General features: G+C 44.0%; 1 protein-coding gene and 1 long non-coding RNA gene across 6 annotated transcripts in view; one reads left to right on the forward strand and one right to left on the reverse strand.

Moving 5' to 3' along the window:
- The first annotated feature begins 363 nt into the window (after nt 1–363).
- On the forward strand, nt 364–26,028 carry nwd2 (NACHT and WD repeat domain containing 2). Of its 4 annotated transcripts, none has more exons than XM_088990489.1 (8): nt 364–4,070; nt 4,607–4,778; nt 11,946–12,034; nt 16,614–16,730; nt 19,626–19,829; nt 20,003–20,153; nt 20,622–21,211; nt 21,288–26,028. In XM_088990489.1, the coding sequence occupies exons 1-8, from the start codon at nt 4,056–4,058 to the stop codon at nt 25,182–25,184; spliced, it is 5,235 nt and encodes a 1,744-aa protein (XP_088846615.1). In that variant the 5' UTR covers nt 364–4,055; the 3' UTR covers nt 25,185–26,028. The 4 variants fall into 4 exon arrangements, with proteins under 4 accessions (XP_088846615.1, XP_088846616.1, XP_088846618.1 ...); XM_088990490.1 differs by having other exon boundaries at nt 365–4,390; XM_088990492.1 differs by having other exon boundaries at nt 365–4,350.
- Nucleotides 4,834–26,310, reverse strand: part of LOC148902160 (uncharacterized) — a 28,521-nt gene continuing 7,044 nt past the window's right edge. The window contains exons 2-3 of one of the 2 annotated variants that reach the window (XR_016114250.1): nt 16,153–16,218; nt 4,834–5,829 (exon numbers count right to left, since the gene is read on the reverse strand). This is a non-coding gene — a long non-coding RNA (uncharacterized LOC148902160). Of the gene's footprint in view, nt 5,830–15,751; nt 15,999–16,152; nt 16,219–26,310 lie in introns of those variants that run through there. The other variant, XR_016114251.1, reaches the window with a different exon arrangement.

Consider the following 26,310-nt stretch of genomic DNA (forward strand, 5'->3'; position numbering starts at 1 on the left):
ACCCGACGCTTTAATATGCAGAGAAAGCGGCAAGTGCATTTCACGGGGCTAACAATGACTCATCAGTGAAATAAAGGCGCGTCAAGTTTCCAGGAAATAAGAGAGAAGAGGCGCGTACGGTGGAGCGTTACACGCTCCTTCCTCGACAAATCAATTAGCGGCAAAGGTCACGGTAGGAGCGTAAACAAAAAGTGCTTAATTGGGTCGCGATGAAAGGAGCTCCCTGCGGCTGGGAAAAATACCCAGGAAATAACTTTTGTCGAGCTTCGGTCTGGTTGTGGAGTTTCAACTTGAAACAAATAGTGTATTTTTGTTTTGTTTTTTTCGCGGACAGAGTTGCTTTCTCCTGAACTCCGATTCCACTGATCTGACAGCCAACGATGCAGAGCTTTCATTTTATTGCAGGGAGGGGTTAGGGGGGTCCTCCTGGGTTTTGTCTTTGCGAGGAGTCTTATCAGACATATGAACGTAAACACCGGGGGAGGAAAGATGCATCGATGCACCACCTTTTTTTGTGTGTTCTTTTTGTGCCAAATCCCAAGCGAAGAAACAAAATGTGCTTGGATGTTGCGGGTGCGAGAGTATTTTGAAAGCATGAATAAGAGCGGTTCGCTTGCCAACGATAACCACATTGCACAAATGGTTGAGGAGCAGCAAGGCAAGGCGACTGGCTATATTTATGTGGTGCGTTTCGTAACGCAATCTTCTTGATGTCACTGACTCATTCACTGCCATTCCCGAATTTATTTAGGAATGAAAATATGACATGGAGCGTCATTCTCGAATTTGTTCGGGTTTTGTTTTTTTCTTGCGGGGAGGGGTGCAGATAAAGCACTGGTCAGACATCTGGCAATATATTTTCACTTTCAACAAGGGGCAGCATTCATCTTTGGTACAGCTGCCCCCATTTCAAGCTCAGATAACTCCAGACTCATATGACTTATGAATTAATTATTTTTTCTTATAAAATAAGAGTCTAAGGTTTCTTACACTGCATTGAATGTTTATGTAGTCCTAAAACTAAATATTCTGTGGGTCCGCAAATTTGAGTGAAAATTACAGAAACCCTGGCACTGGAGTGGACACATTTTTGCACATATTCTGGCAGTGAATGAGTTAAAAGCTAAATATTTATTCCAAACCAAAATGTTCCCGTCATTCAACCCCTAAAGTCAAGCCTTCGGAGTGGCTAACTGAAATTATGAACGAAATCTGGGATTTATAAGGAATTTTAATATTTAATATTTTAACTCAATGCACTTTCCAACAGGGACATTGAAAAATCAAAACAACTGTCAGTTGCTGCCAGGACAATAAATCTATTAACACTTCTTTATTTTTTGGAAAACATTACATAAACATTTTTAAGGGTATTTATTTGAACCACTTCAGCGTAATTTCATTTCGCTAGATGCCAATAACTGTGTTCGCCATTAAATGAATACAAAGGAATTGATTTGACTACAATTTAAACTTATCATTTTACACAGCCAAGGCAAATTATACTGATTGTTAATAAAAATGGATATATGTTGAAGATAAAATTCTATTTTTCAATTTAGACCGAATTTGACTCCGTACAAGGCTTTTTTCCCCACAGCCATTTGCTGCAGAGGCAAGATCTTAATAGCTGGGTGACTTGACACTGTGCTCTTGTTAAATAGAATCCAAATCAACAGCAATTTTTCATCAGAGATTCCTTTAAAGGACAACCGACGCCACCGGACAAGTTACGTCCATAATTTTTAAAATCACTTCAAATGACTGCCGTATTTTACAACGATTCCACGGCATATACAGTAAAGTCTCGTTATATCGATATTGTCGGGAGTCGGAAAAAATATCGATATAACCGGACTATCGATATATCCGATCCTGCGGCATGTAAATGTTCTCCTTGCGTTCATAGAAATAGTATCGTAATAAGCAGTACTATCGATATAACCGATATCGATATAACGAGACTTTACTGTAGCTATATTTTATGTTTTAAGACTTGCGCTGAATATTCAGGAAGTCTTGTTTTCGAGTTGATGATAATACCTGATGTGACGTCACGACTAGAACGTCCCTGGCGGAGAAAGCGACACACAGTGCCTTTTGGGTACTTTGTTTGGTCTGAAAACTTCGTGTTGATCTATGTTGATGGCGAAATTAGAAGGAAAACAAATAAATAACACAATGGTGAATCGTTGTGTGTTGCACCAAGACTACTATTTGATACTAGTTGACACAAATTCCCAGCAGACAAATCAACCCATTTCCAACGGAGCTTGGGCGCCACCTGCTGCATTTTCTGGGACGCTACATTGGAGTCCTGACGGCTCGAATTGATATGGAAGGACTTCTTTAATTGATTGCAAAAAATCATGCTTTCCTCTTCATAACTATTTGAATCATATTCATAACTGGATGAATCTGAAGCCATTGTTTTGAATCTAGAGCAAGGCAAGACGTCATGGCGTGACGTCACGAACAAGGGGGCGGGACCTCCTGAAACTCCGCATCTCCGAGGTCATTTTGAAGTAGTTTTAGGACACTTTCACTCATTTTTATTGCTGTTTTGCATTTGACTAAAAATATCAACCTGTGTATTTTGGGTATTTTAGATGCTATAAAACGTTTTTCTGATGTCAGTTAGAAAACAAAAAAATGGTGTTGGTTGTCCTTCAAGTGTCCCTAATAGCCTTTTTCACACTGATTTAAAATGAGGATGTCTTGACTTTTTTTGTTCCAAGAATAACAGCTTTTTGAGATATTTTTTTAAGTCTGACTGTGTCTTGACTTTTTTTGTTCCGAGAATATGAGGTTTTTGAGATATTTTTAAGTTTGACCGACAAACGCTTGTATGATATGACTTGTATCATATGTTGTAATTTTAGTTGTGACGTTTCGAGACAAAAAAAACTTTGTTGCTGAACTTAGCAGCTCATAAATGAAAAATTGCTGTCATTTAGATTTTCTATTGTATTGTAAAGCTAGTACATTTGCATCGTGTTACAGGTGGTCTTCTTCTCCTTTTCCCTTCAAGGGGTCGCCACAGCGAATCAGTGTCCTCCATCTTCAGAGGTTTGATTTGCATGTTTGTTTTGGCCGAGCTTTTACATCGGATGCCCTTCCCGACACAACCGTCTGTATTTATCCGGATTTGGGACCGGCACAAGAAGACACTGGCTTATGTCCCCTTGTGGCTACAGAACAATCAACTCTTTGAACTTAATAAAAATGAAGATGCTCAGTTATGTACAAAAATACAGAAAGAGAGGGGGGAAAGCCTTTTAACCTTATAATGGAAAATAAGTGGCAGACATCGCATCACATTTTTGACACGAGTGTGTGGGCTTGAGCAGATCTAAATTTCAATTAGGTGCTTCAAATGTTTGGATTTGATTCAACACAACACAGAATATTTCATGAAACGGAAACTATTTGTGACCGTGACTCAACATGGCCTAATAAAATGTTGAAGCTGTGGCGCCACTTCCTGAGGACAGACATAACCCAGTCTGCCTATTGTAATGGCGGTGTTTTCCACCGTGTTACAGGTGGTAGTAGCAAATACATGGACTGCCCGCCATTGGTTTGAAACAGTTGAGTTAGCAACTCCAATGTTACGATATCAAGTTCGACATCCAAATCAAAACTTGATCACAACCAAGTTTGTTTTCAAAGTAAAAAACAGAGGCAAAATTACAGTTGCGAAAAGAAAGATTTGACTCTTGTGGAATTCGACGTTTTACATGTATAGTAGGTTAACAAGACAGAACACCTTTTTTCCCTTGTTCGAATGTATAGCCGCTGATGAATGTTCTCCACCCCAGAGCGGGGTACGCTTTATTTTGAAAACCCAACCTCGCTTCCGTCTTAACTGTGGACGACCTGACGTCGCTTTCGGCGCCAGCCAGAGCCCGCTCGACTGGCAGAGGCTGCGGGATGCGGCGGAGATCATCAGCCCAGCGAGCGGCAACAGTCCTCCCGTCCTGCGACCACCCTGATGGGCGTTTTTGTCCTGCTTTTGTCCCTCCCGACGCTCTGATCACACCGGAAGCGGCGAAATGAAGCGGATGAATGTGAGCACGAAGATCGAGCCTGACTCGTGCATTACTTGTCCCTTGGATGCGTCGCCTCGCTGCTTTTAGTTGTCCCTTTACGGGGGGTTGGTTTCATGTAGAGTTGATCTGACAACTTTTCGTCCCTTTTTACCCCCTCTTTGTCCCTCTCTCTTTTTTTCAAACAAACATCGCCGGATTGAGCAACTCTTGGAAAAGGGCGACTTGCTTGCTGCACCTGTTCCCGGCGGAATAAGCACCCTCGGTGGTTATTCGGTTTTGCAAGCATCTTCCCTGGGGGGTGCGAACACGGCCGATGCTTGCCTTGCTCGTCTGTTCCAGTTATGTGTTGCCTTTTTGTCCGTTTAGCGTGAAACCACGTGCATGCTACACACACACACCTCGTTGCTGTTTGCATGTGCCCCCCCCCACCCCCCGTGCCCCCCCCACCCACAACCATGACATCTTTCGGCCAAATTCAATCACATTTTCCCCTTCCTTCTTTTTAGTTCACGGGGTGAGCCGCACACTAATACCGCGCGTTTTTTTGTGCGCAGCCACGCTGGAAGTCGACCCCGATGTGGCCGTCGGGAGTGGGCAGCCGGCAGCCTTGCCCGCGGGAGTCTGCGCTGCGCAGGGCGGCCATCAGTGGCAACGTCCTGGCTCTGCCGCCGCACCACGTCCCCAGCGGCCGCAGCGTCCGCGTCTTCATCTGCGCCAATCCCGACGGTATGTCGACGGGGGGCAGTTCGTGTCCTTTTCCAGAAATTCGGGTTTCGTGGGTGACCTCGGATGAAGCTGGGATGAGTTGAACCACCTGTGGCCGCACACCCTCCCTGTTGTGATTGATGCCATAAGCATCATGAGCATCAATATTCCATTCTTAAAACTGTCTAAAGTGACCCAAATTGTCATAAATAGCTAAACCAGGGGTGCTCACACTTTTTCAGCATACGAGCTACTAAAACAACCAAGTCAAAATGATCGACCCACTACAAAAATCAAAACATAATTATTTTCAAATGTATGAAGGATTCTTTGTATGTACAATGTATGTTGATGTACCTTGCATAACTGAATAAGCCAATATTGCACAACACACACAATAACTACATATACATTACATAATAAATATCTACACATACACAGAGAGGCCAGACTGAGATGGTTTGGACATGTCCAGAGGAGAGAGAGTGACTATATCGGGAGAAGGAAGACCGAAGAGGAGGTTTATGGATATGGTCAAAGAGGACATGAAGGTAGCTGGTGTGAGGGAAGAGGATGCACAAAACCGGGATAGATGGAGGACATTGATTCGCTGTGGCGACCCCCGAGGGGAAAAGCCGAAAGGAAAAGAAGAAGAAGAAGAATAAATAACTATTAACATTTTTGGTAATTACCTGAGTTTACTTTGATGACTTGCACTGAATTGAATCAGCCAGGATGCATAGTCCGGACAGTAGCTGCTGACAGCCAGCCTCAAGCACATTTCCAAATGTTCATCAGTCATGGTGGAACGGTATTTGGACTTAATGATCTTCATGTAGGAAAAGGCTGACTCACATAAGTAAGTGGAGCCGAACAATGCAGTCAAGGAGGTAGCACATTTCCTCATGTTGGGGTACTTTTCCTCTGTGAGTAAGTTCCAGAACTGTCCATGAGCCCTGGACTTCAGCTCAATGTCGGTTTGTAGAGTCAAAATCTCATCTTCCACTCCAGAAGAGCTCAAGTGAAACAGTGCTGCAATGTTTGATGTGAGTGAATCAACCTCAGCATCTTCCTGAAAAGGATAGCACATGAATCTAGCCACTGGCTCGAGCAAAGAAAAGTCTTGAAAGCGTTTGTCAAACTCTGACAGACAATCGTTGATCTGCTCCATGTAGCGTGCACCGTCAAGTTGCTCACGGGCCTTCCCTTGTGTCTCCAGCTCTGACGCCAGGTTCTGGAAATTTGCCAAATCATGGCGCTGCAGCTTTGAGGTTAAATGTTGCATCTTTCATTTGAAAGCGTTAACGGAGCTAATCATATTGGTCACTGTTTTATATTTTCCTTGCAGCTCAAGATTGAGGTCATTCAACAAGTTTGTCAGATCAGTTAAAAATACCAAGTCCAACAGCTATTGACCATCATTTAGTTGCTTGTATTCTGCATGCCCAGATACACGGCAAAACTCTTTAATCTCCGGACAGAGTTCTTGAAATCTTTGGAGGAATTTCCCACGACTAAGCCATCTCACATCAGTATGTAGCAACAACTCATCGTGGTCGCAGTCAGCCTTCTCCAGATGTGCACAGAATAACCGTCTTTGAAGAGATCTGGCTCTAATAGAACAGGCGATCTTCGTTGCCACATCCATGATCTCTTTCATGTTGAGCATTTTATCGCACAACGCTTGTTGGTGGATTATGCAATGGTAATTCAAGAAGTCTGGGAACGTCATCCTGCCGGCACTTGGCAATAAATCCATTCACACGCCCAACCATTGCAGGTGCTCCATCTGTGGTGATAGACACCAATTCGTACACTGGGAGCTGAGTTTTCTCGACAAAGTTTTTAAAAAGTCTGAAATATGTCCTCTCCTCGCTCGTCTGTTTTTTCATGGGGAGTGCTGTCAATAGCTCCTCTTTTGCAGTGAGAACACTAAACACCAGACGAATGAAAATGCACATCTGGGCTGTGTCACTCACATCTGTAGATTGGTCCAACTGCAGTGAGAAACACTCACAATCTCCGATGTCCTTCCACATTTGCTGGGTTAAATCCTCAGCCAAGGCTTCACAGCGCCGTGTAACTGTATGTCTTGACAGCTGCAGAGCTTTGATTGAAGATAATATCTGCCTTATTTTTAAAGTCTCAGAACAAGGAGTCAGCTGCTTCAATGAATGTTTCTTTTACCATCTCTCCGTCTTGGAAGGACTTGTTGTTTTTAACGGTGGCGTGACTCACCCGGAACGATGCTTCGGTGGCGGTTTTTGCTTTTGAAGTATGTTGAGTGAAAAATGACTGCTGTCCGGACAACTGGGATTTTAGTTCGTCCACCTTTCTCTTTCTCAACTGGCTTTTCGGCGGGAAGTCAATGTCGTATTTTCCCTGAACAGTCCGAAAATGCCGCTCCACATTTCCCTTCTTTGGTATTGCGATGGTAGACTGACACATGAGGCAAACGCATTTTGAAAATGACATTGTGAAGAAAAAGTCCACCTCCCATTCCGTATGAAAGTACAGTAAAGTCTCGTTATATCGATATTCTCGGGAGTCGGAAAAAATATCGATATAACCGGACTATCGATATATCCGATCCTGCGGCATGTATATTTTCTCCTTGCGTTCATAGAAATAGTATCGTAATAAGCAGTACTATCGATATAACCGATATCGATATAACGAGACTTTACTGTAATATGTTTTTGCCCTCTTACTTGGTCCAGCTTTCTCACTCATTTTGATCACCATATGTTTTAGCAAGGGCTTAAAATCATTGTCACTCAAATTCCAGAACCCACAGAATATTGAGTTTTAGGACTACATAAACATTCAATTCAGTGTAAGAAACCTTAGACTCTCTTCTTTCATCAGACAAAAAAGAGTTAATTCCAAAATTATGTGTCTGTAGTTATGAGTTTAGCTGTACAAAATGTATGTAGCGCTTTAGTTACAGCTGTAACTGTAACAAAAGCGCTAACATGGACAAAAAACAAAACCCGAACATATTCGGGAATGGCGCTCCGCATCACACTTTTCAATTCCCAAATAAATTTGGGAATGGTAGTGAATGAGTTAATTACACATACATTCTGTCGCTCAAGGAAACTTGTTTGAAAATATTTGATAGATTGGGCCACCCTCCGATAGGATCGGTGATTGGTTACAGCTCCCCCAAACACTCCCCACCCACCCTGGCACTGGAGTGGACACATTTTGCACATCGTTTGGCAGTGAATGAGTGAATGGCCATAGAAACGTATGGGGGAGGAGGGTAGATTAATAAATTTATCGACAAAAATTCAGTAAACAGAAATCCCCAAATTATTTGAAAATATGACAAAAGTGGGCTGAGAACGTACTAGAAGAGGCTCCAATCATTGATCAATCGGCTAATTACAACCGATCAATGACTCCACCTAAAACGCAAACGTTCAATAGATCTGATTCAGCCAAGCCGGTCGACTCATTTTACGACCTAAAACCATTCAATGCTCATCAGGTCGCTCATATTTCATATTTCAAGGAATCGCAGATAACACGTCAAAGCTGACATCTGATTGGACAAAAAGGGCAACGCCCAACATGCATGTACAAGTACATACAATAAGGACGAGCCCCCAAGAGGAAATGCAAACGACAGCTCATCATTCCCCACATGTCACGGAAAGCATCACATTCAGACGCCTGATGAGTTTCATGGAACCTCTTGTTCATATAAAAGAACAAGGTGGGGGCGTTCAATTTCTACATGGTGTATTTAGCACGCAACAGATGCTAGCACAGATGTTGGACAGACTTGACATTGGCTCCGCCGCTCACATATAAATGCAGTTTACAGGCGGTGGCAGCAGTAAGAAGGGAGGGGGATTCCCCCATTGCCTTTACGACACAGAAGGCGAGGCATCAAACGTCGGGTAAAATTGATGATATTTCGCTATGCGATCTTATGAAAAAGTCATCATTTGCACTAAAATAAAAAATGAAATTACAAAATATGATTTGGGCTTGGATATTCACACCACAATCACGTCAACGGGCAAACACAGCAGATGCGCTTGTGAGTCGATGCGGCATTGGAGACAATCGGCGGGACCCTGAAGACGCATGAACATCTGGCCTTCATGGATGGCTGGTCCACGCCGCCTCGCTCCGCCTTCAGCGTCCTGCGGGTCATCCACTATTGATTTGCTCACTGGCTTTGTGTTTGCATCACTGCGGAAGATTCCGCACTGAAGGATCGGAACGCTCTCGGGACAAGCTGAATGTTCGGCCATGTGAAATCTTGGGTCAGATGTCCGGCTATACAAATAATGGCAGATTAACTCATTCACTGCCCTTCACGAATTTATTCGGAAATTGAAAATATGACGTATTCCCGAATTTGTTTGGGTTTTGATTTTTCTCGTTTGGGTGCCGATAATGCGCTGGCCATGGCCTCGGGCAATGTTTTTCCCTTTCACCAGGGTGCAGCAATTCCCTTTTGTCCATGTTTGCACTTTGTTCCAGCTTCAGCTGTTGTTAAAACGCTATGTAAATCAATATGTATCTATATATTAATAATCTTCTTCTTTTCCTTTTGGCTTTTACCTTAAGGGGTCGCCACAGTGAATCACTGTCCTCCATTTAACCCGGTTTTGTGCATCCTCTTCTCTCACACCAGCTACCTTCATGCCCTCTTTGACCACATCCATAAACCTCCTCTTTGGTCTTCCTCACGGTCTCCTGCCTGGCAGTTCAAGATTCAGCATCCTTCTCCCGATATAGTCACTCTCTCTCCTCTGGACATGTCCAAACCATCTCAGTCTGGCCTCTCTGATTTTCTCTCCAAAGCCTCTAATATGAGATGTCTCTCTTATATATTCATTCCTGATCCTACCCAACCTGGTCACTCCCACAGAAAACCTCAACATCTTCATTTCTGCTACCTCAAGCTCTGCTTCCTGTCTTTTCTTCAGTGGCACTGTCTCCAGTCTAAAAATCATGGCTGGTCTCATCACTGTTTTATACACTTTTCCTTTCATCCTAGCTGGAACCCTTCTATCACACATCACACCTGAGATTTTTCTCCAGCCGTTCCAGCTTCTTCACCTCTTTTCCACGCTCTCCATTGCTCTGGACAGTTGATCCCAAGTACTTAAAATCCTCCACCTTCTTTACCTCTTCTCCCTGTAGCATCACTCTTGTACATGGATCCTTCTCATTCACACACATATTCTGTCTTGCTGCGACTGATCTTCATTCCTCTTATTTCCAGGGCATACCTCCACCTCGAGTAATAATAATAATAATAATAATAATAACTGCAGTGGACACATTTTTGCACGTCTGGTAGCGAATGAATTCATTTTAAAAAAGTACATTCTTTGTATTTTTTGAAAGATTCAGGCTATTAAATTTGGTTGTAATTTCTACAGGGGAAAAAATCCACCTGTTGCTGAAACCAACCCTAAATTAAAAAAAGTGTTGAAAAACACGGTCGCTATCTTATTATCGTTAGCCAATAAACAAATACTACAAACTACCAGAAGCATCAACTAAAATACATACAAAACATATCCGCATTTAAGGAAGAAAAACCAGCACCAGCCCCACAATAAATCAAATCATAATTGATTAGATTAGCTTAGCCTTTATTAGTGTCAGTGGAGAAATGCACACTTTTTGAGTGTTCGTCAATGTAGCAAAAAATATATCTAAATGTTGACCAGTGCAAATATCCCAAGTAGGTGTTAAAGTGGAACTTGCCTTTCAAGTTTCTTGAGCTGTTCATTTGATGTTAGCTAGCTAACGAGCTGAATAGTCAAGCTCACAAAACACATTCCTTGTCTGCCTTGTTCGTGCTTTGAATTTTAAGCACGGCATACATCAGCTGTCAATAACTCAGCCTCGACGGTTTCATCTGAAAACTTTCAAACAAAAAAATGATGAAGATGTTTATGATTTCTACTTTCATTTCTTTCATAACTTTGCTGCTGTGAAATGTAAATTTCTCCACTGCGAGACTATTAAAGGCAAATCCAATCCAATCCAATCCATGATTCCTCGTCGTGTTCCTGTGATTGAATGAGATGCGCTGCTACACTCGCTTATTGCACATTATCGCAGCGCTTTAATGTGACATTTTGCTGGCCAGCTGTGGGCAGATGCATGTCTGGACGCGGCCCCGAGCTTTGCTAAAGATAGATTGGTGAAAGATACATCAGACTAAATTTGCCGTCTCGGTCCCGCTCGCTATCCGTGTGTGCGAGCGCTTGCGGGGCGAAGGGGTGTTCCGTGCAGGTCTCCCTGTCGGCCATGTTTTGTTTGAACTGTCCATCTGCGCCCTCCAGGGAAAGAGACTGGGCTTGTCCAAATAGATTACGGCGAGCGTGCGGAGAGGCGGAAAAACAGAGGCGGGGGAGTGGGACACAACAACAAGGCGGGGGCTCTCGATTCAACGTTTCAATATGATTGTCGCCTGGCGGCAGCTAACTGCTCTTGCCGTTTTTGCATATAACTCCATAATTGCACCCGGAAAAAAAGTGGAGCACTATGTCAGTGAATGGTGGTGGCTGTGATCACGCCCACAACTACGCAAACTGAAATTTATTTTTACACTTTCAATGCCCGCATTTTTAAAAACAGACAACCTATTGAGCGTCAGCCGATTTTGGGCAGCCAATTTTTCATGGCTCACAGAGTTAACCAGGACTTCTCTTCACTCATTTAGATTAACTCATTCACTGCCAGACGATGTGCAAAAATGTGTCCACTCCAGTGACAGGGTTTTAGGACTACATAAACATTAAATTCAGCGTAAGAAACCTTAGACTCTCATCTTTCATCAGAAAAAAGGAGTTGATTCCTAAGTTATATGCGTCTGGAGTTGTCTGAGCTTGAAATGGGGGCGGCTGTCCAAAATACAATACAATACCTACATATTGATTTATATAGCGCTTTAACAACAGCTGAAGCTGAAACAAAGTGCTAGCATGGACAAAAATCGTGGAAGGGAAAAACATTGCCAGAGGTCTGACCAGCGCTTTATCAGCAAGAAAACCCAAACCCCAAACAAATTTGGGAATGGTGCTCTACCTCAATTCCTGAATAAATTTGGGAATGGCAGCGAGTGAAAAAATGAGTTGACAGCAATTGGCGTCATGAGAATGGAGCCCTCTCTCACAATACTCTTCTTGTCCCCTTCGCTTTCAGACACAGAGGCAGAAAGGAACGCACTGAAAGAGCACGTCTACCCCAAACTACGGGACTTCTGCAGGGAGAACTATGGCATTGAATTCCAGGTTAGTCGCGTTTGGCTGCGATTTGCCATTGCGGTCCAAGCCACCTTTCACGAACAAGAGCCTGTCAGTTTTGCATGTGAAGCACCTTGAAAGACCCCCCCGGCGCCGCACACTTCGGCCCCCTGTCGTTTAGAGCGGACAGAAGGCGAGCAGAGATAAGGCGCCTGGCGTGATTCTGGCTGTGGATAAGGCGCAATGACGCGAGGGCTTTTCCCTTCTTGTCATCGCCCGACGGCAACCTTCGCTCTGCCTTTTCGCTCTCTCCATCGCCGTGGCCGTCGAGCTCATTTGCATTGCAAATCAACATTGGTATGCGCGGAGAGATCGCTATCGGGGGGTTTGTTTCGACAAATCCAGGAGAGCCCTCAAGTGAGCGGGAGATTTGGCATTCAGATAGTTCTTGGAAAAGCGAAGAGGGATTTATGCGCGACGCCAGATCACGTTGATTCTTACACAGGATTGCAATTCCGGTGACTTGCTCTTGTGAATAACCTTCTGAAGTCATTTTAGAGCATATTAAATATTCACTTATGGTATGAACTCATCCTCTTCTGTGGACAATAATATTTGTCGACTGGAATACAAATCCCTCTCGTATGTGTGGGATGAACAGAGTATGCATCGCGATCGTGGCAAAAAAGAAAAACGTTTGACTGCTGATGACCACCCCCTCCCCCTCTGATTTTTTTTTTACTCAAGGGCTCAGCAATATCGAATCCACAAAATCCTTTTGACATCTCAAGTGAGGATAACGCTGGAATTAAAGACTCAGTTTCATGAGCTACCTGTAATTGAACCAAAATGTCATCTGCTTCTGCTATCATCACTTTTATTAGATTTGGCGCGTGTGGTCTGACTTATTATTGTTCATGAAAAAAATCTAAATTCATTTATAAGTAAGTAAATAAATACAGTAAAGTCTCGTTATATCGATATCAGATATATCGATAGTCCCGGTTATATCGATACTATTTCTATGCACGCACGGAGAAAATTACATGCAAACAGGGTCGGATATATCGATAGTCCCGGTTATATCGATATTTTTTCGGACTCCCTTGAATATCGATATAACGAGACTTTACTGTAAATGAAAAAAATACGTTTTTCATTTGAATGTAAGAAGCCCCCCCCAAAAAAATAAAACTAATACCAAAGCCAATAAAAATGGTCAGTGTATTTTCAGAAATTTTCTAAACTAAAACGTTTATGAATAATTAAAAGCAAGCAAAATGTAATTAATCAATGGTTGTATTGTTCTTGTGTTGTTCAATTGTTATTTGTGACTGTAAATTATATTATTATTATTATTATTATTATTATTATTATTATTATTATTATTATTAGTAGTAGTATTACTATTATTATTATATTATGAATCTGCTCTCAAACTAACCAATTTACAAAATGAAATAAAACAATAATTTAAAAACAAACAAATATAAATAAATAAACAATTAGCATTATCCACAAATCAATACATAGATAAATAAATAAACACATAAATAAATATGTGAGTGAATAAACAAATAAATAAACGAATAAAAAAATGAATAGATGGATGAATGGGTGGCTAGATGGATGGATAGATAGATAAATAGATACAAACAAACAAATAAATGCATGCGTGCATACATACATACATACATACATACATACATACATACATACATACATACATACATACATACATACATACATACATACATACATACATACATAAATGGGTAGCTGGATGGACATATAAATAAATAAATAAATAAATAATATTTTAGCAGCTGAGAGGTGTATGAAAAGGCTGATGTCTGGCAAACTCTTTATTGGCATCCCACTTTCCCATTTGTCATCAAAGAAAGGCTCTCAACCAATCCAACCGTCTGTTTTCTGCGGCATGCGTTGATGAGATTTAACACTCTTGAGCAGGAAACGGCACGAAAATTTCGCACGTGTCATTCTTCCCGACACGTCTGTGCGCGGCGGCGATGGCAAGATAACGAGAGACAGAATTCCTGGCGTGCGTGACGTAGGACCGAGCGACGACGCCGGGGAAGGGAAATGTGCAAAGACACTTTTGGCTTGGCGCTGCGCGGCCACGTGCCCGTCTGGTGATTCAGCTTGCTGTCATGATGCATGAGCATGAAATGATTTACGCAGAAGAGCTGCAATTTCTCACAACCCCCACCCCAAACACGTGCAAACACACAACCGTACCCCCCAGGCCCCTCTACTCCTCGCCCATGCCACGTGACAAATTGGCGCCTCGGTGCAAACCGGTTTACGAGAGCTGGATTATGAATCACTGCAGCAGCGGGAGTCAAATTGCTCGTCATCTTTTGCCTTTGATTTCATATTCATGTGAATATGCGCGCAGGCACATAATCCACGATCCCGTCTCTGTCCGGAGGCACACACTGACACACATATGCTGGGCTGATGAAATCCGAGTCCGCCCGCTCCCCTCGTCACTTGACTCATTTTCCTCCAAGAGTTCTCGTTGCTTTCTGAGGACTGAGTGGGATGATGATGCAGGGTGGACGGTGGCCATGATTAGCCGGCATAGGGGTAAAAAGGCTGCGTCCTACCAGGGGCAGAAACTGGACGCCATATACAGGAAATATTGTAAAGTGTCCTTCAGAGTTTTGAAAGGCACTTATAAATGTATTATTATTATTATTATTATTATTATTATTATTATTATTATTATTGTTATATATTTAAACACATACATCCATCCTTCCATCCATTTTCCGATTCACTGTATTGTCACAAAGGCTGTGGGGGGTGCTAGAGCCTAGCCCAGGCGTCTTTAGGGTGGTGGCAGGGGACACCCTGAACTGGTTGCCAGCCAATCGCAGTGCACACAAAGACAAAAGTATTCAAACAGCCTTTCAATGTTTTGGAATGTGGGAGGAAGCCGGAGTACTCTGACAAAACCCAAGCAGGGCTGAAGAAGACATGCAAACCCCACCCCACCTATTTAACATACATGTTATATGGATGGATGGATGGATGGATGGATGGATAGATAGATAGATAGATAGATAGATAGATAGATAGATAGATAGATAGATAGATAGATAGATAGATAGATAGATAGATAGATAGATAGATAGATATTACACACTCACAAAATTGCTATTTTTTTTCTACGGCACGCCTGACAGTTTTATGTTACCCCCCCCCCCCCCCCCCCCCACACACACACACACACACACATAAATAAATAAATAATGAACTAGTTTTAAAACTATAAAGTAGAAAACCGGCTCAGAATATGAATTAAAATGAACTAAAATAAAAATTAAATAAAAACTATAATAAGAACCCACCCCAAAAAGGAGCAAACCAGTTGCAATCAATTTATTTATTTAATTTATCTATCCATTTATGTATTTATGTGCCCATTGATGTATCCATTTATGTATTTATTTGTTGATATATATCTATTTATTTGTTTTGTTTTTTTTGTTTATCTATTTATTTATCCATTATTTATGTTTTGTTTGTTTATATATCCATTTATTTATTTATTTATCTATTAATTCATTTTATTATTACTTCTTTATTGATTTATCTTTTTTATTTTGTGTTTGTTTCTATATCCATCTATTAATTTATTTTATGTATTTGTTGGTTTGTTTGTTTATCTATGTATTTATCTATTTATTTGTCTGAAACCTTTTCTCCTGATTTCAGAATCACAATCAGAATCAGAATCATCTTTATTGCCAAGTATGTAGGACACACAAGGAATTTGTTTCCGGTAGAACACCGGAAACATTCTCCCGATGTTTAATAGTCTAACATTCAATAAGTGGGTGTTGGAGGTGTTTGGGTGGGGGACTTTTCCTGCATTTCAACTGCTTCAGTCGAACTTCTTCCAAGGGCGTTAGAAAGCCGCTTAGCAGAAGCTGCTCCGGCTCTTATGTAAGCAACCATCGTTGAGGGCAAGAGTGGGGGAGTGCTATCAAACAGGGAGGATTGGCAAATTGGCATGAAGGGGGGAAAAAGAGAGATGGAAGCTGCCAAATCCCATCCCAGAGGAGCCTTCTCTCCATTTACAAAAAAAAACCTTCAAATAAATTTCCTCTTAGCCTCACTTATGCCTCCTCGCTTACCTTGGATCCTTGCCTGGCTTCTCAACTGGCCATTTTCACCTTCATCCATCTTGGCGTTCCTCTGCCCTGCAATGAAGTGCAACCATCACGTGGCAGATTTTAATCAGTGCTTTCTCTTCCCCTCGCTCGCACACACGCGCGCTGGCTGAATAGATATGACTATTAATTTCGCTCTTGATTACAAGGCGGCCTCGCCGTCACCTGCTGGAGCCCAGCGGACACCCGTCATAAACTGCCTCCATTTACTTCCCTCGGCCGCGGCCGGCTGACGGGGGCCCCGTCGCAGGAGCGGATAAGTGACACTGATATGCCATGACGGATATGGCAAGCTACGAGCCACTCCCCCCCCCCCCCCCCCCCCCCCCCAAATCAATCTCTAATCTGCCCACAACTGCAGCAGTATCACAATGGACCCTATTTGGCAATGTATCAATCCTCAAACTATTTTTTTTCTGGCTCAGGTGGTGGACCTCTACTGGGGTGTCGACCCGGAGGAGTGGGACAGTCCAGAGCTGCAGCGGCTCAGGATGAAGCTCCTGGAGGAATGTCTGAAGACATCAGCGGGACCGTGCTTTGTTGTGAGTAGCGCAAACTTAAAAAAAAGACGCAGCAGCAAATTTAGGTGCATAAAAGGTGCAAAGGGGGCGATGAGGGAGAAAGAAGGGCACAGATGACAGGTAGAGTAATGGATGCTGAATTATTCACATCCAACAGATCTTTTTCTGGAGGTGAGATGGAGGAAGCAATGCATTATTGGTAGGACAGCATGAACGGCATTCGAGAGCACAAAATCGAGCTTCCTTCTGGCTGAGCTTTGCCCCTTTGCCTTCGCAATTCGTCGATTTCAATTGCATCATGACGTTTGCTCATTCGGGGCGCACCAAAATACAGTCAAACCTTGGTTTTGGAACGTCTCGGGTTCTCGACCAATTCGGTTTTTGACCAAAAATGTCGTTGTTGTTGTTGTTTTTTTTTTTTTTTTAAACCAACAACTGAAAATGGGTTCTCGAATAAACTGAGCGCCTGAATGCACCACTACATTTCCTTATACATCACTTCTTTGTGTCGTGTCTCATTGTGACCTCATGTAGCGTTTCATTGTGAGCAGGCGTTGTTCAATCAGGATAAAAAAGCAGACATCAATTGAATTGATTATCATGGGCACTGTTTTGGTTTTTGACCAAATCTGTTTTCAAACAGGTTTCTGGAACAGATTCTGATCAAAAACTGAGGTTTGACTGTACAGTATATAGACATCACGGTGGACACGTGGTGAGCAAGGCCGCTTCACAGTGCGTGGATCGATCGCTTCGATTCCGGGCCTGAGCCTCCCCTTGTGGAGTTATCATGTTTGCATGTTTTCCTCGTGCCTGCGCTGGTTTTCTCCGGGGACTACAATTTCTCTCCCACATTACAAAAACATACAGGTCAACCCACCCCCCGGGGAGGGACCTCATTTTGCTGTTAACTTGAATTGTTGTCACTTTGGAGGGATTTTCAAATTGTCTCCAATTGAAAAGACATGAGATGATTTGTAAATGGCTGCCACATAGTAAAGAATCCCGTGTAACCTTGCTTTTATCGAACATGAACGTAGCCTCGTCGTTCTTAAACAAAGGCGCGCGATGGCAATAGAGGGCGATGACACTGCAGGATATACAAGCCGGTCATCGTCAAGCTAAAGGACCAAATGAAAAGAAGTGACGTCCTGTCCGCTTTCGCCCTCTAGCCTGCAATCTCAACAATTTAACCCCGGTCATTGTTGCACCGCTGTTGGGGCAAATACACCTGAAGCGTGCAAAACAACACACAGCAGATATCCGAAAGTCAACAAACCCCTGTTCAATGGTTTGGTGATAAGAAAGTCATTTTGGTTTCTTTCTTTTTTTTAAACAGGGTGTGTTTATGTTTTTAGTAGAGCTGCGTTTCCTCATCAATTTTTTCCCGCGAGCTACCTCCCTCAGCTGTGCTTATCATTTCATGAATTTGTGCTCCAAAACCCATCGCACGTAATCCTTCCTCAATTGAAATTACAAAGTGTGTGTAAGGCTGTAGTTTACACGCAAGACACACCTGGACGAGGGGTGGGTGAGAGTAGTGGGGTGGAGGTATTTTCTGTAATCTGTCAATAAATGTTTCCATGGTGATTGCAAAGGGTTGGCATGGTGATGGAAAGCATGACAATGAGCGGCAACTGTCTTTTCTTCTTCTTTATCATCATTTTGAGCTCTTTAATGGACTCAACTCAAACCACCCCGTGTGAAAATAATAATCATAAATATTCGACAAACGCCCCAAGGATGTATCTAAGCTTTAATTATTCCACTTTTTCTCCCAATGAAATAAAATTGTTGGGAATAAAATAACCACATTTTTTTTCTTTCTTTCTAACGTGAGGCTAACACGATCCAGGAGTTTTGAGCCCAAATGTGGAAAACAATCTACCCACATTCCAAATTTCAGGAAATCAATCACTTGAAGCTTGAGTGCGATGTCATGATTGCACATCGGTCGCCGCTCAAAACCACATACCAGATCAATACATACGATTTTTGCTGATTGATGGATCGCCTTCCCCTTTGCAGCTCATCAGATACACTGTAGCTTGACGGTCCAATATTTGGCACAGAGGAGCATTTGTCTAACTTTTGCCATTTTCTTGCTATTTTCAATCTGGAATTTGTCAAACTGATTTATTCCTTGGAAACAAACACTATGTGGATGTGTATCAATATCATAGATGGGGAGGGGGGGGGGGGGTTTAACTTTGTTCGCCACATTCTCCGCATCTCCGGCTGCAATTGCCAAGGCAACCAGTGCAAGCCCGGCTTGTCCAGGGTTCGAGGCAGCCTCGCCAACCAGCACGCCAGCGTCATTTTCCAGTCCCTTGACTCGGAGTTTTGCCTCTTAAGCCCCAGGCGAGACGCATGCCGCTACACAGGATGTAAAGATCAGCCAGTCGTGTAGCGGAAGGCTTCGTTTCTCTCTCAGGTTGTCCTTGAAGTAGAGCAACGAATGACCCAGATCCTTTAGGCGGATACTGGATGTGATGGCACCCCAAAGAATGTGAAAAACCCAGTACAGGTTCATGTGTTATTTAGTACTGAGTCGCACAGAAAGAATAAATAACCCACATTACTTTTTACAGTTTTCTGCATTTTGGAATGCACTTTGTATTTATGGTGTATCTTATTTTGAAGGCACGCATAGCAACCCCCAAAGTGTTACGGCCAGCTAGGACGTTCCTCTTAGCATGATTGGTGTTTATTAAGTTTTGAAAAGTCTACCGTTGTCACACAGGTTTAGTTAAAAAGGCCGGTCCTCTTTGCCTGAGGAGCAAAAATAACTTTAGGGACCATTGCACTGAAGCACCTACTATACATGTTTAGCGGCAAAATATTACAATTAATAATGACGTACATATATTATGAGGAGATTTTGTGGCACCCTCAATTCTTTTTGTCTTCTTCCAGGGTTTGGTGGGAGAGAAGTACGGCAGCATTCGAGTGCCAGGGGAAGTGGAATCGGCAGAGTTTGAGATGATCTTGGACGCTGCGGTGGAAGCAGGGCTGGACACACACATCTTGGACGAGTGGTACTGCAGGGATGAAAACTCTGTGCCGCCCGCATACTACCTCAAACCCAAAGCCCAAATGCTGAAGAACTACCAGAACTCTGTGAGCACCTCTTAGGATGAACCTCCTCATATAAACGCTTCACACTTTTTCTTGCAAAGCGTACTTGCAAATAATTTGTTTCGCGTCAGCACATGTCGAGCGATCGTGCATGTGGTGCGAGTCTGCATGGTAAAGTCAATCTGTCCTTTTCCCCTGCTCACTGTCCGACTCAGATGGAGTCCAGCCGTGCAGCCAAAACCAAGAATGACAAGGCCTGGAGGAAAGTGTCGGAGGAGATCAAGCGTATCTTCCGTACGGCGGTTCTGTTGCTTCAAGAAAAGGGGACAATGCCAAGCACTCAGGCCAGGAAATTCCTATGCTCCGGTTAGTGTCAGGCGTGCTTGTTGAAGATTGTTTTCTGTGGAGAATCATCTCCTGGAAGGCCCAACTTTTCCTTCCAAAAGTTGTGTCTCCTGTATCTAATTTGTCTGCTACAGTGTGAGGAAAACAACATCGGAGAAAGTGGCAGAATTTCAGTCGGCGTGCTCTTTGTGGGGGAGGGGGTCTTTTACACTTAATTCGCTGTTATCATCTTTAGCTCTTTTTAAATGAGGCTCAATGGATTGGTGTATTCACTGGCAAAAATGGTTACGAAAGCTTTTCAGATTATCTCTTGAAAGAACTCTGTTGGACTCCTATCTGAGAATGTCGGCCAGTATACTTAAGCTACAACTCTGTAAGCGCTTTCTAATTGGCAGGGAAATATTGGCCAGTTTAGTTTGAATTGAGGTTTGGACAGGGATTATAATCACGCATAATATTTTCTTCATGGTTCTTTCCTTTGTATTTCAGCTTTGGAAGATGAATTAGACTTTGCCCTCGGAAAACAAACTCCCGCCTTTCTCAGGAAATGCGTTTGCTACATCCGTAAGATTTCAAACTTTGACCGCTTCGCAAAAATCCCCGAGATGACCCGCTACATGGACATTGTGGTGAGCGGCGACCGCATCATGCGCAACCAGGAAGCGCATGAGCGATTGCTGAAGGTGCGAGATGAGTTCATACCGACGGTGGTGGCCGCGTCCAACCTCCGTGTTTACTCCTCAGTCACGCACTGTGACATGAAGCTTGGCTACTCCCAGGAAGTGGAGAGTAACTATGTGGAGGGACTATGTAAGCAATTCTATGAGGACATGGTGGATATAATTCAGGCCACAGTCCAGCAGAACTTTGACACAGAGTCTGACCCTCTGTATGATGAGATCTTGCAGCACCTGTCGCTTTGTAAAGCTTACTCGGCGCTGCATGAGTACAAGACCGAGTCCTTGGATTACGTGCAAGAGTACCTTTTGCCATCTAAAGGGGGTAGGATGAGTCCGCTCGTCGTGCATGGTGGACCCTGCACGGGAAAGACATTGCTACTTGCTGAAGTGGCCAAACAGGTGAGCCATTTTTAGTAGTCATTCAAGCAGATGAGGGGGCAAGGGACTTAAAAAATGTCTCAAATATGTCTTTTAGGCCTACGGGTGGCTGCAAAAAGAGATGGGCCCCGAAACTGATCCCGTGGTTATCGTCCGTTTCATCGGTTCCAGTCAACCCTCCACAGACTTGCGCACCCTTCTCCAGAGCATCTGCGAACAGATTGCAATAAACTACCGCTGCCTGATTCACTTTTTGCCTCACAAAATCCAGGAAATGAGAGAGCTCCTAATCAACCTGTTGGGAGAATCCTCCTTTCACAGGCCCTTAGTTGTCATCTTGGATTCATTGGAGCAGCTGTCAGATGCTGATGAAGCGCGCAAACTGTGGTGGCTCCCAATACAACTCCCCCGGACAGTCCGCATCGTCGTGTCAACTTTGCCCAATAAACACGGAATCTTGCAGAAGCTCCGACACGCTATCCATGATGAGGACAATTACGTGGAGTTAATACAGAGGGACCGCAAGGTCTGCAGCCAGACGTTAAAGCAACAGTTACTTGGTGTCAAGCGAAAAGTCACCTCGGGTCAACAAATCTATGTGAACGAGGCTCTGGCAAAGTGTACACTGCCGATGTTTGTTAACTTAATCTACAGAGAGGTTGTGCACTGGAGGTCCCACAAGGATGTGGATGAGAAATCTCTGTGCTCAACGGTGCACGAAAGCATAGAACAGTTATTCTATTCGGTTGAGAACAACTTGGGGCAACGATTTGTCTTTCGGGCGTTGGGGTATATCACCATGGCTAAGGCGGGGTTAACTGAGATTGAGCTGGAGGACATACTTTCCCTGGACAACATTGTCCTCGGTGACGTTATTGTGGTATCATACCTCAAAAATCCCTTAAGGATTTCTTGTGACTTGGTAGCTCGGCTCAAGGAAGAGCTGGAAGGTTACCTGGTGGAACGCCAGGTGCGTAACGTCACCCTGATGGTCTGGGCCAACAGGCATCTGCATCTCATTGCCCAGAAGCTGTACCTCAGCAATGAAGAAGACGTCCATCAAATGCACAGCCTTCTGGCAGAGTACTTCCTGGGGGCGTGGTCAGGGGGCCGTAAGAAGATCTTCACTTATGACAACAATCATTTTACGTCCCAAAACATTTCGCACCACAAAAATCCCCACCATCAACAATCCCATGAGAAAACGTCATCTGACAAGTACTCATATGACAGGCAAACACCGGAGCAGCCTTGGGTCTTCCAGTGCAACCTTCTGGAACCAGATATTTTCTTTGTCAACCACAGGAAGATGACAGAGCTGGTGTTCCACCTCACTCGAAGCGGCCGTACCGATGACCTCATGTTTGGCGTCATCATGAACTTCAGCTGGCTGTACACAATGATCAAGATTGGACAGTTTGAAAAGGCTTTAAATGACATCGAATTGGCATACAGCTACACCCAAGAAAAAGAGCTGAAGTTCCTGTCCGCCACACTTCGCAGCATCAAGGTCAAGGTGTTGAAAAACCCGGCATCGCTTTCTGCCGAACTGCAACAGAGGCTGCTGCCAGTTGTCACCTCCCTGCCCAAACTGAGACACCTCCTCCTGGAGTGCGACAAGGACGGCCCCAAGTATTGCTCCATTGTGCCTCTTCACTCCTCAATGGATGTCACATACAGTCCGGAGAGGCTGCCTTTGAGTTCCAGTTACATGCATATCGTCGAGATCTTGCCCACGCTCGCACCAAACATCGTCCTCGTTGCCCTTGAAGATGGCTCTGTCAGCACGTGGGACGTCGAGAGCAGACAACTGCTACGGCAGATCGACACGGCGAGATCGGTCGTGCTGGGTATCAGGCTAACGGCCGACGAGAAGTATTTAGTTGTGGCCACCACAAAAAACACGCTCCTTATCTATGATAATCATAAATCTTGCCTTTTGTCAGAGGTTGAAATCAAGGGCTCCAAACACGGTGGCGTCACCGGTGGAGTGGCCTTTATCAACGGCTTTACTCTGTCAACTCACCACGCTTTAGCCTGGCTGGAGGCCAGTAAAGACGTCAACGTCATTGACCTACTTTACGGCTGGCCTCTCTATCAGTTCCATTGCTGGTATGAGGTGACTTGCGTCCAGTGCTCACCAGATGGAATGTATGCCTTCTGTGGACAGTACCTCAACACAGCGTCCATCTTTCATCTGGGAAATGGTGACAAGTTGGCCACCGTGACCTCCGAGTTTTCGGGGGGCTTTGTCAAGTCCATTCTTGTCCTCGACACAATCAACCAAATGGTGATGATCGACAACGAGGGGAGTCTGTCCGTATGGAACACCAAAGAGATCACCACTCCGCGTCTAATGGAGGACTACGACTGCAGAGGTGATGATAGCGAAGTGGTAAGCATTGAGCTTTCGGAAGACCAGCGCTCAATTTTGCTTTGCAAGGCCCGAAGTATTGAGGTTCTCGATACGAAGGTATGGAAAATGGTGGAGAAGTTCAAAGCAAAACGGAGTGAGCGCTTTGTGGCTGCGGTGCTTTCCAAGAACGGGCAAAGTATCGTGGCCTCCATGGAGAACACCTCTTCCATCTTTGTGTGGAGGAGGGATAGTGGGCAATGCATGGCCAGCCTGATCGAGATTTCGGGGGCCATCGTCAAACTCACCAAGTCGGTCCACCATAACCTGCTACTATCTGTTGCCAGCAGCGGAGTGCTGTCCGTATGGGACATTGACATAATCACCGCAATGTCCAATATTGACAAAACGGGCAAGAAGATCCATACACTGCAGCTGTCTGGCAGAGAGGATTATGTGTTCACCATGGATGGTTCGGAAGCAGTCCACAAGTGGAACTTCAGCACTGGATTTATTGAGACAGTCTTCAAGCATGAGGGCACAGTGGAGAACTGTGTGCTAACCTCCTCAGGGGATCTCATGGTAACATCTGACGACAAGTGCAGTCAGTACATCTGGCAAACCAACAGCGGGGAGAACATTTTTCGCATCAACGGACAGAGAATATGCCAAATGCTGATCACCCACAACGACCAGTTTGTTGTTTCGCTCTGTGAACAAAACGCCTCAAGAGTCTGGAGACTGGCCACTGGACACAAAGTATGCAACATCTTGGTCAATCTCCAGAATGCTCTGATCACCACAGCCAACACATTTCTGGTGGGCACCTCCAAAAACAAGCTCCTGGCCGTCAGTTTGTGGTCGGGCAGCGTGTCTAAGAAGTTTGTGTGCGACGACGGCATCACCATTGTCAACTTCAAACTTATTCCCGACTGCCCTGACTGCGTCGTTTTCATCACATCCACGGAGACAGTCTTCATCTGGAGCGTGGCGGACGAGGCCGTCTGCAGGCGCGTCCAGCTGCCAGCCAACTTCCTGAAAAATCTCGAGGACTTCCAGATCTCGCCCAACGGCAAACAAGGAATTGTGTCCAAAGGTGACGAGAATATCAATGTGTTAGACCTGCACAATGGGAAACTGAGGCTCGTCCATGCCGCCGGCATCATCTGGCGTCAGAAATTATCACGGGACGGCCGTTACCTCGTGTACGTCTGCTTCCGTAACTGCGACGAGGACGACGATGCCGGCGTCGTGTCCAATCTGATTGTGATGCGACTTGCTGACGGCAAGAGTATCGGAACGTGCTCCTTATACAAGACACCCACTTTCCTTTCACTCTCCCAGAGAGCCCTAAACATTATCATTGGCTTTGAAGACGGCAGCATTGGCACATACACCGTGGTGGACCGCGTGGACGCCGCGCTCAAGATAAAGATCGCTACGTCCAACAGCCGACAGATTGTCAACAATGCTTCCCAGAAGGTCCGTCCCAAATGCGGCAATCATTCCTTCAAGACCATCGCTGACTGTATTTGGAGGGAATCGACTGAGGTTTTCTCCAGGGACAGTCCGATCAATGTGTCTGACTCCGGCGAAGGTGAGTCTACTACGCCTATGAAAAAGACAGAGCTGCTGCAGTGAAAAAAAAAAATAAAGGAAGCGCGCAGATGTACGACAAGGTTTTGACTCTCCGGAGGGTTGTAGTTGACTCTTGTTTACAGCCACGTGGTTCAGCTGCAAATGTCAGGCATCTGACTATCTATCCTAGCTGGTTGTCGTACTGTTTTTCGGTTGTTTTCCCATTCGGACGCTCGGATCATCAAGAAAAGGCGGGCAGAAAATTCAATGCGATGTGAGTTTGGCCGTTTCTGTCCTTTTAGCATTTGAAGAACACATGATTTTTGTGTCTTTGCGACGGAACACCGTCAAAGCCCTTCCACTCATTTATGCCGTCCTTATTGTCCAATGGGTTCATTTGCGGGCATTATGCCTTTGCATTCTACAGCAAGAATTTTTTTTGGGGTTACAGCAATTTGTATCGACAACACACACACACACACCCACACAATGTTACCACTACTTATCTCTTCGTACAAAATGCTCAAATTACGAAATGCTTCAATGTGTGCCTCCTGTTCCGAGAGAAATTTCAAAGAAGGTATTCTTTGTAATTTATTTTTTTACTTTATTCACAACTTATTTATTGTGCAATTCTGTATTTGTAACATGTATTTGTTACATATTTTGTTCCATTTTTTTATGCTTCTTAAAACATTTATGTCCGAATTTTGGTGTGGTTTAGGATTAGGGCGTTTACATGGAAAACGTGTCTCGACTTACAAACCTTTTAAGAGTTAAGAAAAATCTTCCAGACCAAATTAATTTCATAAGTAGAGGTACCAATGTGTGAGCACACACACACACACACACACACACACACACACACACACAAACACACACACACACACACACACATATAGACACACACGTCTCTTTTTGGCTGCTGCAATTTGTGCAACTCTTTAAAATGTTAAGTTGTGCTTAATGCAATCAGAGCCAGTGCCTGGAATTTCTTAATGTTTTTATGTGCAGACTACATGATTTATGACACAAAAATAAGCAGGGAATTTGTACACAGGATAAGTATAAACATACACACACAAAAAAGGCCGTGTTGCATTGCTCTTGTAACAACAGTTGGGGAAACTTCGTAAGACATTTTACTGTAAATTTGCAGTTCCGGTCATGTGTGAGCTGTTGTTGAAGC

Source organism: Hippocampus bargibanti, linkage group LG02 (genome assembly GCF_051943395.1).
Source record: "Hippocampus bargibanti isolate YZ-2025 linkage group LG02, ASM5194339v1, whole genome shotgun sequence".
NCBI classification, from domain to species: Eukaryota; Metazoa; Chordata; class Actinopteri; order Syngnathiformes; family Syngnathidae; genus Hippocampus; species Hippocampus bargibanti.